The sequence below is a fragment of the Diadema setosum genome, chromosome 5 (genome assembly GCF_964275005.1).
Source record: "Diadema setosum chromosome 5, eeDiaSeto1, whole genome shotgun sequence".
Taxonomy (NCBI): domain Eukaryota; kingdom Metazoa; phylum Echinodermata; class Echinoidea; order Diadematoida; family Diadematidae; genus Diadema; species Diadema setosum.
In genome coordinates, this window is record NC_092689.1 from 14,824,976 (window position 1) to 14,844,376 (window position 19,401).

Below are 19,401 nucleotides of genomic sequence, written 5' to 3' on the forward strand. Positions count from 1 at the left end.
TTCGTGAAGAGGGCTTTGAGTCGGGCATTTGTTAGTGTAGAGGCATTTGCCATAAAAGTGTATAAGTACATGTAGGTCCTTATGACCTCTGGCATTTTGCACCAAATTCTTTTATTGCACTGAGAGTACAAACCCGTTTAACTTCAAGTGAATGTTCTCTAAGTTAGATGCGCATTGTGCTTTTCTTGTTATTACTATCGGTAGGCCCTATTTCTTTTTTTTTTTTTCATTTATCAGTATCAGAGACTCCAACCCAAATCACCTTCTGATCTGGAGACTCTCCCGCCTGAAACCCCTAGCAAACGGGAGACTCCAAGTTGATGTATGCGAAGCGCGAAGTTCCTAGGGTTCTAGATGCTCTCTGGTGCTATCTAAGGCTTATTTTTTCAACATACAATAGCAATAAGTAAGAAATCCTTTCCAACGGGAGACGCAGAGCCAAGGCGGGAGAAATTAAATCTCAAGCGGGAGAACAGGAGATTTTGCAAAAATGGGTTTTCGGCGGGAGATCTCCCGTCGAAAACGGGAGAGTTGGAGTCTCTGCAGTATCACTATATCCCCCTCCCCCATGGTTACAAAGCTCCAAATCGCTCCCAGTAAAGTAGTTACTCATCATAGCAGCTGCGTACAGAAATAAAAAAGAAAGACAGACAGAAAGAAAGAAAGACAGAGAGACAGAGAAAGAAAGAGAGAAAGAATGAAAGAAAGAAAGAAAGAAAGAAAGAAAGAAAGAAAGAAAGAAAGAAAGAAAGAAAGAAAGAAAGATAGAAAGAAAAAAGAAAGAAAGAAGGCAGGAAAAAAGAAAGAAAGAAGAGAAAAAAAAAAAAAGGAAACGAAGAAAAGAAAAGAAAAGAAAACCGCCACCAGCGGTGTCTGTCAGTAAAGTCGACTTGATCAATGCGCTTTGCTATCCAAGCGCTTCCATCCATACTCTTGTACGTGAATATGCGCTGCGCTGCATGCAAAACGTGTACCTCGACGTGCGTTCGGCGACATTCTAACAGTTAGACTATGAGCAAATGGTAAGTCTTTAAACTGTTTACAATTTACCAGACCAGATGCAAAGTGATTTTTCGAAAAGCTGTTCGTTGCCCCTTGCATTTCCATGTGTCTAAATTGTGCTCTTTAACTAGAATATGTGATGGACAGTAGTTGTTGTGCCGAGGTTGCTTAGCGAATATTTTTCTTGTTCTTTCAGTCCCACACTATCTTTTCTCTGTGTGTATGTATAGACTCTTATTGAGGTCTGTTAGTGTTGTTTGGGTGTCCAACGCCAACGGCAACGCAGCATCGACACGCTCATAATAGATAGAAATCTACTTAAAATGTCTAACAATTTTCCTTAAATTGTACTCACATGTAAAGAAAATACTCTGAATTCACAATCGCGCATTGAACATGCGATTTTCGGTACACGGTCAAAGACTAGATAACTGCTTCGAACACTGTCGAACATGTGGGTTGATATTTTAATGTGCTCAGTTTTTGAAAATGAAACCATATTTTGTTTGGAATTTGAAACTAACACCATGAACACCACTAGAAATCTACCCTCTATTGACGATACGTGTGAAATGCACGTAGATCTTATCTAGCTTTTCCTATGTACCATTAATACTATAGTGACTGATAATCTACGATAGCATTGACTGTTTTGCTGTTGATTGTTGATCTTGTTTATTATCGGGTTTTTCACTGTTTATTGGACATCTTCAAATCCCCAGTGGAAGAAATTCAAGAATGCAAAACCATCACGCGTAGTCGTAACGCGCAATGCGATAGATAGTAGAGGGTTGTCAGTTTTAATATGTACAGTGTCGATGTGTTGGACACCTGTAAAGGCTACCTACCCAGCGCCAGCAGCCCATTAGTACATTGCACATCTAAAGTTAGACCGATGGTAGGCCTATCTGTCTCTTCATGAATGATCATGGTGGGCTTCTTATCTGATGTTGGGACATGTATGGTCAGTCCCTATTCAGACGTTTAAACGGGCTGACCATACATGTCCCACCGTGAAGAGACAGATACCAATTACAATGGTCAATGCTATCGGTTTAATCTAACGTTTGACAGAAAAATCTGTCTGTCTTGAGGAGCTTTTTTTTCAACACACCCCCCCCCCCTCCCCCATTTTTACGTTTTTCCTCCGTAAAATGAGGGGATTCCATGAAGCCAGATGTAGTCTCCATGGCGGGACATATCCCTAACGACAAGATACAAAACAATTTTTCGCCTTTTCGGTCAAATTGCATTTAATTTGATTCGGTCTAGGATAGCCAGCGCTGGCATTGATTGGCATTGTGCCCAGCTCCACTCCGCGATCCGCTAATCATCAGTTTTTTGCAACTTGTGCAGTGATGGAAATTGGAATTATTTAGTCAAAATAGACTTTGAGCATGTTGAGGGATAGATCTTTTGGCATTTCCAGTTCTCTCATCCACCAGGGTCTGGTACTGATTATTCTACATGTATATTCTAAAACAGGGTTTAAAAAAGAAAAACTCTTTCACTAAAAGTAAATGATTCTTAAAATCTTAACCCATTGAGGACGAATCCCAAGTATACTCAGGCGAGTGTCTATAGGACATGCATGTTTAAGCAAAATCAGTCCCTTCTCTAGATGGAATTACAAAGGATGTTACTACAAATTGGGACACTAATGTACTGTTGTACCCATGTGATTTTACCAACGTGTACTGATAAAATCAATGTAACTTGTTTTAGATATCTCAAATTCTACAGAACCAAAGTGCACCAGAATCACAGAATTTTATTTCTATTTCCAATCACTCACTTAAATTTGAACCAAATAATCGGTCATTGTGATGCATCGATATTGACTTGCATGTCATCGCTCTTCACAAGCTATCGCGGCAAATGCTGGCTGCTCAATCTGAACCTGAAGTTAGCTGTCTACTATCATGGGACGACTCTTTCAGGTAACCAGGAGAAGAAAAAAAAATCATACAAAATGATTATGGCAACTTAAATGAAGTTAAATGAGAAATACAGTTCCTAGATTGCACAAGATTACACACTGACAGACAGACAGACATACACACACAATAACCAACTTCTTTCAAATTGCCACAATAATTGCGCCTTGATTTTTAGCTCCTGCGTTGAGTCTGTACACATGATATTAGATGGCTAACTTCTGTTCTAGGTTGTGCAGGCATCGTACGCCGCAATCTCTCGCGAAGAATGAGTTTGTTTTGAGCCTACATCAATGAAGTCAACATCAATATTGATGCTTTCCAAAAGTGAATCAAATTCTAAATTCATATGACTGGTTGGAAATTGATTATTCAGTATATCCTGTGATTTTGTTGCAATTACGTAGGTTCAGTAGAATTTGAGATATCTTCGTGGATATGAAAGTGTATTAAAGGGAATCTCTCCCCTAAAATTTAAATTTGAGAGGTGTGAGAACATGTCCTAAGAACTCTAAAGATAATTCTATCCCATCACAAAAAAATGTCCCAAACTGTGAAATAATAATCAATTTTAATAAATGAGCACGCACTAGTGCGCGCTGCAATAGTAGCCAAATCTGAAAATAGTAGCCGCGTGTAGACCATCGGTGTGTCCATGTTTCCTTCGTTCACCTCCGTCTTCACACAGCTATATTGAATACTGTCTATCGGTATCGCCTCATCGAGCCTTATGCATCCGCATGAGTAGAGGCTGCCGCAGCTGCCTGATCAGTGGCCCGGCGCGGCGCGGTAGCACCAACCTAGCTGGACATAAACTTTGCGTGCGTTTGTGTGTTTTGAGAGTATGGTAGTACACTGATCCTACAGAAAATTATCGAACTACGCAATCGAATGCAGTTGATAATGCCAGAAGAATACTCTTAGATCAAGGTGCGTGTAGTTTTTGGCATTTTAGAGATTGCTCTATGTCTCTTTATATATTGCTTTATCTCTGTATGTGAGTAACGTTGCACTCTTATATTTCATAGGGATATTACCAGTACAATAACCTACAATGTCAGAAAACTAAATTTCTGTATACAGATACACTTTAAAGTCCAAGTGGGCTAATATGATGGCTAGACCGGCCTACAACTAAAATTGTAAATTCAGGAGAAACTCTAATTTGGTTGTCATATCTAAAATAATTGGATAATTAAGAACAGCAGTTTTAGTAGCATTAGTAGAAGTAGTAGTGGTAGCACCGCTACAATTGCTACCAGTTTATAAAACAGGACGACAACTCTCAAAATTTAATATGACAAAGTAATGTGCTGATGAATAATAATGGCAACTTGATGCTGATTTTTAATAAAAAACATACAGACATTGAACAGAAAGACAGTTTTATGCCCACCAGTCCAGCTGCTTGCTTAACCCGTTGAGGTCAAGTCTTGAGTATACTCGAGCAGACCTGTGTCTATGGGAAATATGTGTTGTAGCAAAATTATCCCGTCCTCAGCGGGTTAATGCAGTGATATAATTCCTAACTCATATCTGATATCTGCTCTTATTTTGTCAGGTAATCCAAAATGGACAGTGATGATGAAAAAGAAGCCTTTGAGATCACAGACTATGAGCTTGATAATGAATTCAATCCTAATCGGCCCCAAAGAAGACAGACCAAGAACCAGAGCATCTATGGTAAGTATGACCCCAGAATTGGGAAAGACTTCTTCATGTCCCCCACTCATTTTGCCACACCACTCTAGGAGTCCAGACTACACTACTACCCTACCCTTGTTAGCTTTCGGATGCACTCACTCACTCATATTTGGCAAGTGGTGGGTTTTTTTTTGGGGGGGGGGGGGCACTTAAAGGACAAGTTCACCTTCATTAACATAAGGATTGAGAGAATGTAGCAATATTAGTAGAACACAGCATTGAAGTTTGAGGAAAATCGGACAATCCGTTCAAAAGTTATGAATTTTTGAAGTTTTTGTGCAGTCACCGCTGGATGAGAAGACTACTGCAATGTATGATGTCACATGCGTACAACAATATAAGGAAAATATAAAGAGAATTTCACAAAATTTCATCTTTTGAAAAAAGTACACATTCCCTTGACTCGTTACTGACATATATTATGGGTAATATTATTCCCATTGCCTGTAGAAAGAGGCAAATCAAGTGCTCTTTTATTATGCGAAAAAAAAGTGAAAATATGTTGAATTTTCTTTACATTTTCTTTATACTGTTGTACTCATATGACATCACGAGCCTTAGTAGTCTCCTCATCCAGCGGTTCCAACACAAAAATTTTTAAAATTCATAACTTTTCCATCAATTGTCCAATTTTCCTCAAACTTTCACTGATGTGTTCTACTAATATTGCTGCATTCTCTCAATCCTTATGTTTATGAAGGTGAACTTGTCCTTTAAGGAAGTCTTGCCCAGAATTTGATATGACAGAGCTCTGAATCATCATATCTGTCTGCATTGCATACATTTGATCCTTGATCAGTAACTCTGATTGGAACAAAGTTAGAATGCAATCATAACTAATCAGATTTACAAGTAGGTGTACCATAGACAAGTGATTTCATGTATTTTGGATGTGTTGCATCCACATGTGACTCTATAATCTGCAGAAATGTAGTACAATCCTCTGGTTATCTCTTTCAAATATATCTAATGTGGGTAGATAGGTCTGTGTGCAATAAATGATCATTAAGTGATGGACAGTGATGAATACTTTGTACTGGAGAATATGAAAGTCAAGTCAATCCTCTTGGTTGAGTGCACACCCTGACATGCTTGGATGCATACAAAATGATGACTGATCATATCAGTGTAGAAGGTAGTAAGTAAAACAGAAACTCAAACACAAGTACCAGGTATATCCCTGATTGCTCTTTGGGAAGTGCCTTATTTTGATGTGTGAATGTTGGCAGTCCTGTACTTTTCAAAGGATATTGCCCTTATGTAGTTTTCAGCTTATTTCATGTGAAAAACAAAACAAAACAAACAAAAGGAGAAAGAATTATACCAGTTTTTTATATCATAGGGTGTATTCAGTTGACATTCAATAAAATCATAGAAATATAATGTTAACTGATGTGAGCTCACACCTTCTTGCTGACTTGTGCAGTGTCTCTCATGTTGATGAATGGTAGTAATCAGGACCATTTCTTCATGTCACTTTGTCTGTAGGTGTATGGGCCCGTGACAGTGATGAGGAGGAGGAACAGAGGGTGGGGCTAGGCGGAGGGTCCAGGAGGGGTGGATTTGACCCCCTGGGAGACATGGGCTTCATCAGTCGCGGGTTCAAGGGAGATAAGGATGATGAAGAGGTAAGTGGAGCAGAGGATTCTTGGAGGTGTTCCAAACATCAAAAGGTGACAAATTATTTAAATCCCCTTGCTAAAATTGGAGATGGAAAAAACCAACAACAACTAACCTAGCATTGGTACTTCAAAATAGTTCTAAAATGTGAGTTAGGGGTAGAAATAACCAAAATGGAAATGTCTGTTTGTATAATTATTGTTAAATATTGTTAAATGTACAAAATGTCAACAATAGTTTTATTAAAACTGTTCCTAGAATAAACCATCACTGTGACATTTTATTGAGAAAATTATTGATACCTCCTTATAATTGCAGCTTTATAATGATTTTTTTTTGTTCAGTAGGGTGTTTTGTGATGCAACTGAATTACGATTCGAACATTTTCTCTTTGATCACTACTCCCGATGTTGAATAGTGGCTTTAAGATTCTATTTTACACGGCAACTGGCTGAAATTCAGCAAAGGTGCAGTTCTGCATATTGACTTCCACTCAGGAACAACTATCCAAGACTTCACTGGAAATGAACATTTGTAGCATGCCTATGATGTCTTGAGTTGTGAAGGTTTCTAATATGCTAATATAGTCACATGGTTGTCATAGTTACAAAGTGATAAGTATGGAAGGTTCTCTTGGAAATGATAACATCCTTCATCCTGAGTTCGCCGTCTAACTTGGACTGCATCCTGAACATCTAAGAGAAACTATTTTTATTTTTTTTTCAAGAGCAGTTTCTCTTGAAAGAAGTGTTTTTACTTTTTTTTTAATCCTTAGTCGGGATGGAAGAAATGATCATGTGCAGAGGGGGCCCATGCATCTTCATTTCAAACTCGATGGAAAGATGTATTTTGGAATGCAGAAGTGATCAGAAATCTTATCCAAAATCTGTAATCCTGTCCATTCTGATGCATACAGTTATGCTTCACAGTGGTAAAATATCATGGGTCTGTATTTCTCCTTCTCCAGGGAAATGACAACGCCAATGATCCAGGCCCGTCGACCAGTAAGAGTGCCATGACGACTGCCGAGAAGCGTCATGCGAAGCTGATGAAAGCCGACAAAAATTTTGCGTCGTGGCAAAAACACACCAAGGGATTCGGAGAGAAACTTCTGCTTCAGGTATGGCCTCTTCCCAGACTTTACAGGATTTAAAGATTTTCTAGTGCCTTTTGTTAATCCACATGCATCTACTAAGAGTACAATTATGATGTTATGAATTCATATGCACATTATGCCCCTAAAGATGAAAAACAGCTGGATGAAAAACTCTATATACAATGATATGTATGTATTTTTTAGCATTTGTCCCTCAAGATGTTCTACATCGTCATAAGATACAGGTGCAATCATGGTATTATCCTGAATGCTTTGTGACTTATATGTCATCATTGCTCGTTGATATAACCATGTCTGTGTGCAGATTGTCTGTTCCAATGAATTTCAAATAGATATTATACAGTGCATTCCTGTTATAACGAACACAGTTATGACGAAATTCCGGGTACAACAAAGTAAATATTCAGACCGCCACATTATCCGCTCTATGTATTTCTATTGTTTATTTGTTCGGTTATAACGAAATTTCGATATAACGAAAGAAAACTGCAGGTCCTGAGCACTTCTTTGTAATGGGAGTTCACTGTATAATATAATCATGTATAATTCAAAACAGTAACACATATCAGTAGGCATTTTGTCAGACATACATTGTCGCAAAGCCAAATCAACATTCATACTTTATTTTTGTATGAATTCATATTTCAAGGGAGCTATTTCGCAGAAATTGCAGAATATTTTGCACATTTCTCGTATAATGTTCCCTAACTACATTTGCTTATTTCCTGCAAGCATACTAATGAACATTGTTTGTTCTACTTCTTTCAGATGGGATACATTCCAGGCAAAGGGTTGGGCAAGGCCAACCAGGGTATCGTGAGACCAGTTGAGGCAACCAAGCACAAAGGCAAAGGGGCCATCGGGCACGGCACGCCCCTCAGTCACGTGATCGTCTCGGATGATGAGGCCGACGAAGAGGAGATTGCCAAGAAGCTGGGACAACCCGTCCAGAAGAAGTCTGGGTCAAAGTGGAAGAAGACCGACGTAAGTCCAGCAAGGGGAAATCTGGCATCTTCTTTCCCATTGTGGATTTTAATCTCTGTGAACATTTGCCCATATTAGCTGAGCAGTACATTTGGAAATACAGCAGATATATCCGGTACACTTGGAGCAAATGATTGTGATTTTCACACTAATGCTGCCTAGGTTGTGTAACACTGACTCTCAAATAGTTCCCTAGATTTTAGTAGTATAAGTCAAAACATGCAAAAGAAATACGTGCCTAATCTATATTGTCAAAGTTATGGAACTTTTGCATGTGCATTAGATCTGATGTAACAAAGCTGAATACATCTCATGCCTTACAGTGCAGGAATCCTTGGTATTATGATATGACCCTGATGATCTTTTTTCTCCTTCACCCAATCTGTAGAATAAAAACCAGAAAAAGTATGTCTACAAGACAGTGGATGAGGTGAAGAAGGGTACGGTGGTGTCCAAGAAGCCAAAGGCGCTTCCAAACAAGCACATATCCAACGTGAAGGTCATCGACATGACGGGGCCGGAGCAGCGAGTCCTGTCGGGGTACGAGGAGATTGCCAGGGGTCACGACAAGCCCGAGGACACGTTTGAGTCGATCGAGGCGGGCAAGAAGGCCTTCGAGATGCCGGAGCTGATGCACAACCTCGATCTCCTGGTTGATATGGCTGAACAGAGGATCATCAAACATGACAGACAGTAAGCATTTTGACCCTACATGACATCAAGTGGTAGAAGTCGTAAGTCGTGCAGCTCCAGAGAGTCTTACACACGGTGTCCTTCACATCTCAGCTTGAAGCTAAAAATTGAAAATGTCATGGTGATATGATTCAAAAGTTTTGTTTACTCATCCTTGTACTGATACTGTCTTCTTATACAATTTATAGGAAATATGAAAATCTTGCCAAAGATAGTTAATAAACTTGAGCAAAGGGAATGGCTTTTTTGACACTGCATTCTGTTACTCTTTAATAAGTTGATGAAGAAAGCAAAAATCACCTGCCAATGTTAGTAGTAACCAGGTGATACTGCATCAATAAATCCTGAAATTGTAACATTATTTGAATCACTATTTTTCTGTACTGTACTGGATTTGTAGGACTTGAGAACTGTGGGATCGCTTTTGTGTGTAATACATTGCAAAAATGGAATGGCTTCTGCTAAAAGTAGCTTTGATGAGGAAATTCTTTTTTATCCTGTTGAAGATGAGTCCCAAGTATACTCAGGCATGCGTCTAGAAGAAATGCGTGTTGTAGCAAAATCAACAGGTTAACATAGGCTCTGAAGTTCTAGCCAGTTTGTCAGACAAATTTGCTCTCACCCAGTCAGATGCAAGGATTTCAGTAGCTTGTAACAGTTTGTCAAAAGAAATATCCGACAAAACTCTTCATGAAATACTCAACCTGATACACACATAAACAATGCAATTACTTTGTAGCACTTGTTTGTTAGTCACCGTCAGAGGGATGCCATCTCTGTAACGCAACAAGAACAACATGAACACAACATAAGCATCAGGCAAAATGGCCAAGAAATATGATGCCTTGCTTCTCGAATGGCCCACTCACACTCATTGCACACAAAATTCCACCTCTCTCCCAAAGCATTTAGTCCCGAGACACTTTGGGCATTGTTGCCAGTCTGACTAGATACCTCAGAGCTTGATTCACTCCTCTATATATAGTTGCTATGGCTTTGGTTGGACCCAGGTGCAAGCATGGTTAGCAGTGATAAAGGTCAGGTTATTGAGAACCAGTTTTCATGCCGATGACTGGCAGTGACATCACACTTTGGAACTCGATTCCTCTCCCTTGTTCCTCCAGACTCCACCACGAGGACGACATGATCGTCAACCTGCAGCATGAGAGGGAGAAGACGGGGAAGGTATTGGAGCAAGAGGAGGCCGTCATCAAGAGATTATCCACCGTGCTAGAGGTGGTGGAGAGGTGAGAGGGTCGTTTGAGGGATTAGATAATCCAGGAGACCTAGTGAGGGATAGGTTGGATTAAAGACCAGGTAGCGTTGGGATATCATGTAATGGGAATGCTAGCTCGACTCAGATATGGTCATGAATTGGTAACCCGTGAAAATACTGTATACGCAGTATAATTAGCGAGTATAATTTTTGGCAATTTTGCAAGTGGTTGAATTTGCGATCGTGGAGTACAGCAATGGAGGGAGAAATTGATATCGTTCACATGGCATTCGTGTAGGAATTTGATATCTTTACCTGTTGTTTAATTCACAAATAGCACCCGACTTGCAAAATTTGCAAAAATAAAACCCCCACAAAACATATGGCGTATACAGTAAGAAATTATGTACAGCTTTATCACTAATCTCTATGTAAGTACACACACTGCCAAAGAATCTCAACTGAAGTGGGACGTTACTGTTTAGCATACGCTTTGATGCACATATTTGCAGAGGGGCAATTCTATTGTGGCAGGCTTGAGCTGGTCATGGTTTACAATTGTACCCCAGTGGGCAGTGAATGAAGATCAATTCAATCGGATCAACCGGGTCTCCCCATGCTATTGGTTTTTTAAATACATATTGCTCCTGGTTGTAGATTTATCCAGAATGTGAGTCTTGCGTGCACTGCCTGTATGTATGTGTCAATGCAAGTGTATGTGCACACTTGTTCAGAATCTATACATATCATGCTTCCACCTATTGTGGTAATGGTAGGGTTTTTGTTCATTTAGTTTTTATGTAGAAAGTGTCCTCTTTACCGTACATTGTAGAGGTATATATGGAATAACGATAATTATGATAACACACAAGATTTACTTAGCACCATTATCTGTTTTGATTAAGTGCTCAAGGCACTTCATGACATAACAAAAGAAAAAAGGGAGAAACAAAAATAACAGAATTATAATTGCAGTTTTCTTGAGAAAATAACTCAGTAAATGTGCAAAAATAAAAGTGATCAACAGATCAATGAAAGTCAAGAAAGCTGATGTTTGGGTTTTCTCTGGAGCTAAAACTGAACATGTGTTCCCATTTGATGCTTGCTGCATATCATTGGTTACTAGGACCTTTTCTGTTTCCTTGTGTAGCTAGGCAGAGCAAGGCAGGCAGTGTATTCAGAGCTGAAACTGAACATGTCTTTCTCATTGATGCTTGCTACATGTCATAGATTAGTAAATGATTTGACAACGTAGGAACTCTGCTCTTTCCTTTTGTAGCTTGGCGGAGCGATCGCAGCCAGGTCACGAGAATCCAGCAACCCTGAATGACTTTGAGGAAACTCTACGACAGCTTCGAGAAGAGATGACAGAGGAGTGGAAGGCTTTCCAGTTGGTTGATCTGACAGTGGCGCTGGTCTTTCCCCTTGTATGTTGTATTCAGATTATCATCAAATACAACCTTTGCCTGCATATTGTATGTCAATGTCTTATGCAAAAGCCAGATCAGAGACTATGGTGGAAGTGCGTAGAACTGCTGTATCGATTCTGGACATCATTCCCCCCCCCCCCCTTCCCAAGCACAGAGAAATGTGGGGTATTTGGCAGTGCTGAATTTTGTTGAACTGAACCAGCAAAAGAGTTAGAGAACACACAAAATGTTTTTGGAGAATATAGAAATATCGGTATGTGAAGAAATGTGCTCACCCACCAAATTCACTGAAATTGCCTTAGTGTGCAAAATGTTGATGGCTTTAAAGTTTCCACATAGACAATAAGATACCCTTGCCTAAGTGATGCTCTTTGCAAATGGATGCTCATCATTCATAGTGAACCAAGGGAGTGGTAGCACACACTAGTTCTAGCATATACTGTATATGTCATATTTTTTGTGAGTATGATATTTTGCGAATTAGGATTACCAAGGCAATTACACGAGTGGTTGAGCTGCATTTGAAAACCACAGTATGATTGAATGAATAATAAGATATGTCTCTTATCGGGAGAAAAGTTATTGATTTTCCACCTTAGTGACACCATACAGCACATTTGTGTGATAGGAGGCAATAAATTTGTGAGTTGTTACTGTCGTGAATATCAGTTGGCCCTAGAAATTCACAAAATATGTTGCATATATGTTTGGATGAATGATATTATGTTTGAATGACCAGTTCACCTCAGTTCGTTCCATGCCATGTATAAGAAGTGAAGTTTGATATTGTCAGTATTTGAATTGCACCCCTTCACTGAAACATTCAGAACATCTATTCCAATATTCTTTTCAAGGGACAGAGTATTTTTCTCTTTTCAATGTGACATACACTTTGAGATGGTTTGCAGATGTCAACACAGCAGTCTTTTAGGATTGATGTACAAATATGATTAAATTGTGATAGGGTTACTCATCAGCTGGTGTTTTCCTCTGCAATGTAAATGCATAATATCTGTTGGACTCAAAGATACGAAGAGAGATCCAGAACTGGGATCCACTCAGCGACAGCAAGAAGCACGTGGAGCTCTTCCAGACCTGGAAGGACATCATCGATGCTCCGGACTGTCTGATGACCACGGCGGACTGCCCATCCATCACGGCGTACGAGAGGCTCGTCTGGGAGGAGTTGATGCCCTTCGTCAGACGGAGTATGACAGCGTGGAACGTACACGACTGTGATCCACCCATAGGTATGATTGTGGTGAATTTTAGTCACGAGTATACCCTATGTAAATGTCACTGTTTGATTTTGTTTTCCTTTTGAATGGTCTGTACAGAGCTTAGATTATAACACTATGAACACTAGAAGCCCGACTACAAGAAATTTCCATTTTGTGAGGGGTCTGAGTGAAAACTATCCTACAAGACAAAAGTGCTGATTTTGTGCAAAAATTATCTACCAAATGCAGGAGCTCCCATAGGTTTAGCACACAAATGCCCTGTTGTCTACTTGCAATTTAGACTTTTTTCTGATGGCCCCCAGTCCCCCATGCCAGCACAGAGCAACAACACGCGCATCTATTCTACGTCATCAGTCTAGTTGTTACTATACACATCTACAATACAGAGAGCTTCATAGGACTTATGCTATGGATAATTGTATAGTCTTTGCCATTATTCTTTGAACCCTTGCGTTCCTATATTGCAGTTAAATATTACATCTGTGATATTTTGTTGTCACTCAGAGTTTTTGGAGAACTGGTTACCACTAGTTCCACGTTGGATACTGAACAACATCCTGGACCAGCTGATCCTCCCCAAACTCCAGAGGGCAGTAGAGCAGTGGAATCCACTAACGGACATTGTTCCCATACACTCTTGGCTCCACCCATGGCTGCCGTTACTGGGTAAATATTGTGATGACAACAACTCCTCACACTTCATTATTTGTCTCAGAGTGTGGTAGCAGATATCATATGTGACCGGCGACAACGGTTTCAGGCAAAAGTCAGGAATTTTGAAAATTCACTTTTCATTGAATCATATTGCCCATCTCCAAAGCTTTCCATTGATATAAAACACTTGTATTCTCCAGCATCGTTAGTGGGCATAAAGAGCAAAATATAATGCACTTTTTAAGTTGTTAGCCTGACAAAATTACGAGAAAACGGGCTTTGAAGATTCACCTCTTTCTCAAACACAATGTCCGAACGGGGATGCGAGGTGAGAATCACCCGTCCGTACGATGGTGCCAATCGAGATTAAGCTCTGCCTCTAGCAACCGCAGTTGCTTCTGATTGGCTCACTGAGAGAGTCAAATTTCTCGGGCACCATTCTCGGAACTCGGCGTTGGGAGCCGACATACCCATAATGTGTTTCGCTCGGGTTTGTTTACCAGTACGTCTTTGAAGATGGCGGATACGATAATCGCATGTACTGAAGCGTAACGGTGTATGTGTGTATTGTGCATGCATTACCCAATCGCATCAACATGCCATGTCCGTGTGTAAACATAACTGAGCGGGTGGCGAATTCGTATCTACATTTTTGCAAATCGCATTTTAACTATGGTAACATTGATTTGTCTTTAAATAATTGGGGACGTTTCAAACTCAGAAAAATTGCTAGAGCTGGCAAAGAATCACGTTTCCTGTTTTGTTCTGTTTTTCAAGCCATGCATGTGGTGCACTGTGCGGTGGTGTTCATTATTTTAAAAAAAAACATACAAACAAACACAATTAGTTAGTTTTCAGGTGCAGTCTTGACATGTAGTATGTGAATATTGGTCATTTATGACCGCTCCTTTCCTCTCATCTAATGTCATTTGAGTCAACCTGCTGTCATAATATTTACTAAGAGTTGACAGTTTCGAGAATATTGTAAGTTTTCTTTTCACACAGTTATGTCATAATTTTGCAGCAATATTGATGGATGGGTTTGCGATCGCAGGTTGCACGATTTGTGTGGTGATTCGCGACTTCTGATGTGGTCAAACCATGTTCCCTTTGAATCTGTTTTCATGTTGAAAGCTAGCACTGCCGTTCACTTTTTGTTTCACCGCCGTTGTTGGACATTGCGGTAGTGAAGCGTGGATAGACAGCCAACCTAACAGCATGCACTACAGAGCGAGCATATCTATTGTAGCAAGCTGCAAGAACAATGGATCATAATGTATGCACGCGTGGACAAAACATGCCCGAAACGCTCGAGATGTGTCTCCGAAAGCCGAACTATGTAAATGCGTGCAATGCACCAGCCAATCGCATCCGAAACCCGGCAGCCCTGCGCCGTAGCAACACTGGGCATATTGGCGCGGCGTTCGAAAGAAGCTCGAAACTGACGAGTGCGATCCAACATAGGGTGTTTAAAATTCCATTTTCGACAGGAAAAACTTAATCTTATGATATGAAATTTGGCGTAGACATAGAAAACATACCAAAGATTTGATTTCTGCAAAAAACCAAAATCAACAAAAATAATGGTCAAAATCTTTGTACCCCGCCTGGAGGGAATTTGCTCTTGCGACTTTTGCCTGAAACGGTTGTCGCGGGTCACATATGTCTTTTCTATGTGTGTATCCTATGTACATGTATGCCAATTTATGTAAACTTTTGTTTGACGATACAACACACATCCCCACTACTGTAAACAAAGAAATTTTCGCGGTACATTAATTTTTGCATATTTCGCGCTACTGGCTAGTGCAAATTCTAAAACCAGCGAAAATATCTTAACAGTTTTCTCTGCACATTTTGAATAGGCTGACAATTGTGCACCATGAATTCAAGAACCCGCAAATATGTTTTTTAGCCACTCAGGGGGTAGAAATAAATCATGCGAGAAGATTGATGTTTACAGTAATCATGAATATGAGGATGTACAAAGTTATAGAAATTATGCCTTTTTGGAGTTGTAAAACTTTTGATATGTCTTTATCCTCATAATCTCTCTGTAAGGTGAGAAATTGGCTCCACTCTACGTTCCCATCCGCCAAAAGTTTGGCTCTGCCCTCAGAGACTGGCACCCAAGCGACAGCTCGGCCAAGACGATCCTGTTGCCGTGGAAACAGGTGTTTTCCAAGGGTACCATGGACGTCTTTGTCATGCGGCACATCTCTCCAAAGCTTGCCATGTGCCTCCAGCAGTTCGTCATCAACCCATACCAGCAGCATTTAGGTAATTGACATTGATTCTCAGAATTGTGGGGGTTGTTCCCCCCCCCCTTTTTTGCAACTAATCAATTACTTTGAATGTATAAACTTTTATTTTATTGCCTTTCCAGTGGTATGCACAACCTGACTTTTTTTCAATTTTGAAGCATGTAAATGTAATGCAAATCAATGTGGGATGAAGCAGTAATGATGATAGACCTATATCATAAGTACAGATTTAGGAATTTGATGGTTGTAGGTATTCTATAATTTCCCTGACATGATTAAGTATCAACTATGTAATGCCAGTAGGGATCAAATTCAGTTGAAAGTTCCTTTAGTAATTCAACAATTTAAAACTAAATTACTTAACAATTTAAAAGTTGGTGCTTTCTATTTCACATGTGAACTTCTATCTTGAGTAAAATTATTACAGTAACACACAGAACTCTATGTAAGTTAGGTGTTATATTGGGGCAGTCAGACTGGCAAAAGATCAAGAAGTTTAAGATCACAGAATCTTTGCAATCTTTTGTCGTCCAGTCACACTGGCAGAAGATCGAAAAATTTGGTGGGGGTAGCACAGGAGGAATATCCCTAGTTGGAGTGGGAAGTTTCACAAGAACTTTTGTGGGAAGTTTTGTGGGAAGTTTGCGGTCATTCTGGCAAAACTTTGAGATCTTAAAGATTGCAGTCTTCAAATTTTAGATCTTTTGCCAATTTGACCGTGCTTATGGTTTCTGAATTTAGAGCCCTTTGAGTGGGTGATGGCCTGGGAGGACTTCATGCCCCGCCCGACGTTTGTCAAGCTCTTCGAGACCAACTTCTTCCCTAAGTGGCTGCAGGTCCTCTGCTCCTGGCTGAACAACAACCCAAACTACCAGGAGGTGGGGCGCTGGTACACCGGCTGGAAGAAGATGTTCCCCGACTACATGCACTCGGAACCTGCCGTCAAATGTACGTATGCTCCATGTTTAGAGCCTGTGTGTGGAGTTTGGAAACACTCAAGGAAAAAGAAAATGTTGGAAGCAGGCAATGGGAACATCAACACAAATGCAAAACCAAACGAAAACAAAAACAAGAATACAGTTAGATGCTGTTAGTAGTTGAGTTCTGTGCAGCTTATTATGGTAGTCACATATGACATTGCATGGAACATGCAAGCAAGCAAAATTTTTGTAGTAACATCAATATGGAATCTTAATTTTGATTGTAACCACTTGAGTGGTATCATTAGTCTTTCGTACATGTCATTACAGTATAGTCTCAAATATCCATATTCATTTTGATAGATATTTGTTGTTGTTGTTGTTGTTTCTTTAGTCTGATATTGGTCTAATTTTGAATGTTATAAATGCTGGTGTACCAAATCTGTATCCCCATGTACTGAGGTATGTGTTCTTCTGAATCAAATTTTCAGCCTACTTCAACCAGGCACTTGAAGTGATGAACAGAGCAGTGAGTGGATCAGGTCCAATCCAGACACCCCTCATCACACCCAGTACCGCACCACCACCTCCACCACCCATGGGAGCCCCGCCCCTACCCACGCAATCCTCTTCAGCATGGGCCAGCGAGGTATTTAAAGAAATCAACATGATAAATGTCCGCATAATCTGTCATGATGTGCTCAATCTGTATCATGGGTAGTCAATTATAGCTGGTTTAAAATGCATAGCATGTCTGATATAATTGGCATGAAGTGATTCATGCATATATGCTTTTAGCTTTTGTGTAATCTCTTCTGATGAATATTCAAACATTTATCACAGTGGATTCAGCTGCAATGCCATATATGTCTCTGGTATTAACAGTTTCATGAATTTTGTAGTAAACTGATTTACAGTCCACAAATACAGAGATAATCTCAGAGTATTTTTTTTTTTCTTTTTAATTTTTTTTTTGCTTGTGCTTTCTCTCTTTCTTCAGTGCACATAAAAGAAAAGTATCTCCACAGTTATACTCATTGTCATATCATCGTCCAGTCAGACATAATAGATGAACACACACTGCATTTCCAGATTTGCTTGAAATTGTGTACCATGGTAATCTTCGTTTTTCCAGTCAGAGTAAGGGGGAATGCAGTTCTTCTGTTCTCTATTTCTTGTCAGTGTATGTATGACTGAAAATACTTCTACATTGAAAATGTTCCTTTTGTCCTTACAGGCACAGATGGCAAGAAGTGCTACTACCAGTATTCCGACCACATTTAAGGACCTTGTAGAAAGAAAGGTAAAGTGTGAATACAGGCACCATAAAATTTGCATTATTATCTCATACTTTCCCTGTTATGTGTTGTTGTCTTTGTTTTTTCAGCTTTGCCTTGTACAGTCACACCTGTCTATAGTGGCCACCTGCCGTATATAACCTTAAAAACAATTCCCTCTGTGAAAAGTGAAAAAAATGAAAAAAATTTTGTGCTGTCTTGAAAATTAATGATTTTGAGATGTGAGATCTTGTCACCCCAGGGATGATATGACTTCAGCAAAAATTTATAATTCATCATGAAATTTGTTACGAAAATCTGCTCACATTAGAAACTAGTTTCTGGTGTGGGATAAATTCTTGTATAACGTAAGACATTCCTGCACTAAATGCCAAAACAGAATCCCACATGTACTATTGTAGTTGATTGGTTGAATCTGTGGTGATCTCAAATCTCCTGTCTCAATTTTTTCCAACAGGCTGCTGAGAATGGTATCCTGTTTGTGCCGACGCAGCGGAGACACGAGGGCAAAACCATCTACTCGTTCGGCCATCTCGCCATGTTCATCGACAGAGGGGTGCCGTTCGTGCAGCAGGGCGCCAAGTGGACGCCCATGTCGATATACGAGATGATCAAGCAGGTGCAAGGGCTTTGATACAGAGGAGAGAAAGAGAAAGCGGGCATTAGATGGAGAACAAACTCGAAATGACGATATCAGATGCATCGATCACATGTCTGCTATGGAAGTGTTCAGTAGAATACAAACGTATGGTGGTCTTCCAAGGTGAAGCGCTTTGCTCAGTATCTACGCATTGTGGTTTTCCTGGAGGATGTAGGTTCAAACCTGCAGTGACAGTCTGAAACAACATTGTTTATGGCCAGAGTGTTGATGATGAAGAGCAGATGTGGAACATAGTGTAGGGGGGCCGAATGGGGGCGAATGAGAGAGAAATATGGAGAAGGGCGAGATGATGTGAAGACGGTGTGGGTGTGTATGTGTGTCTATGATGGAGATGGTTATACGGCACGCAGGTTTGGGTGGGAGGTCGTGCAGTCAATAAAGACAAACACTCGACAGGAGTCCTGTGAACAGCAAGCAGAGAGGTCCCTGCCACATGGGGGCGCCCCTCTGTTGCTGATGTCTCTACATACTCTAGTAATTACTACATCCCCACAACTCTTCCCCGCTTAGAGGTCATCGTCCCTGATGACCATTTATGTAAGTATATATGTACGTACACATACATGTACTTTATGGGATAACTATGGATGCGAAGTTACTCCACTTGTAGGCCTAAGTACCTCATATATTTAACACTTCAAGAAACAATGCTGCTTCCTA

General features: G+C 40.1%; 1 protein-coding gene across 1 annotated transcript; it reads left to right on the top strand.

The window, feature by feature from the left end:
• The first annotated feature begins 840 nt into the window (after positions 1 to 840).
• LOC140229124 (tuftelin-interacting protein 11-like) lies at positions 841 to 18,852 on the top strand. The gene is made up of 15 exons (XM_072309391.1): positions 841 to 1,022; positions 4,501 to 4,622; positions 6,132 to 6,271; positions 7,231 to 7,383; positions 8,149 to 8,364; positions 8,753 to 9,057; positions 10,182 to 10,304; positions 11,553 to 11,700; positions 12,731 to 12,953; positions 13,449 to 13,610; positions 15,660 to 15,878; positions 16,604 to 16,810; positions 17,274 to 17,431; positions 18,020 to 18,085; positions 18,538 to 18,852. Exons 2-15 carry the CDS (start codon positions 4,511 to 4,513, stop codon positions 18,712 to 18,714), a joined length of 2,409 nt encoding a protein of 802 aa, XP_072165492.1. The 5' UTR covers positions 841 to 1,022; positions 4,501 to 4,510; the 3' UTR covers positions 18,715 to 18,852.
• The last annotated feature ends 549 nt before the right edge of the window (positions 18,853 to 19,401 follow it).

Bases quoted from the DNA above. Each gene is read 5' to 3' on its own strand.
- LOC140229124 (XM_072309391.1), top strand. From the start codon at position 4,511: ATGGACAGTGATGATGAAAAAGAAGCCTTTGAGATCACAGACTATGAG. The intron at 13,611-15,659 runs GTAAATATTGTG...TCTCTCTGTAAG, and splicing joins CCCATGGCTGCCGTTACTGG to GTGAGAAATTGGCTCCACTC. The intron at 17,432-18,019 runs GTATTTAAAGAA...TTGTCCTTACAG, and splicing joins CTTCAGCATGGGCCAGCGAG to GCACAGATGGCAAGAAGTGC.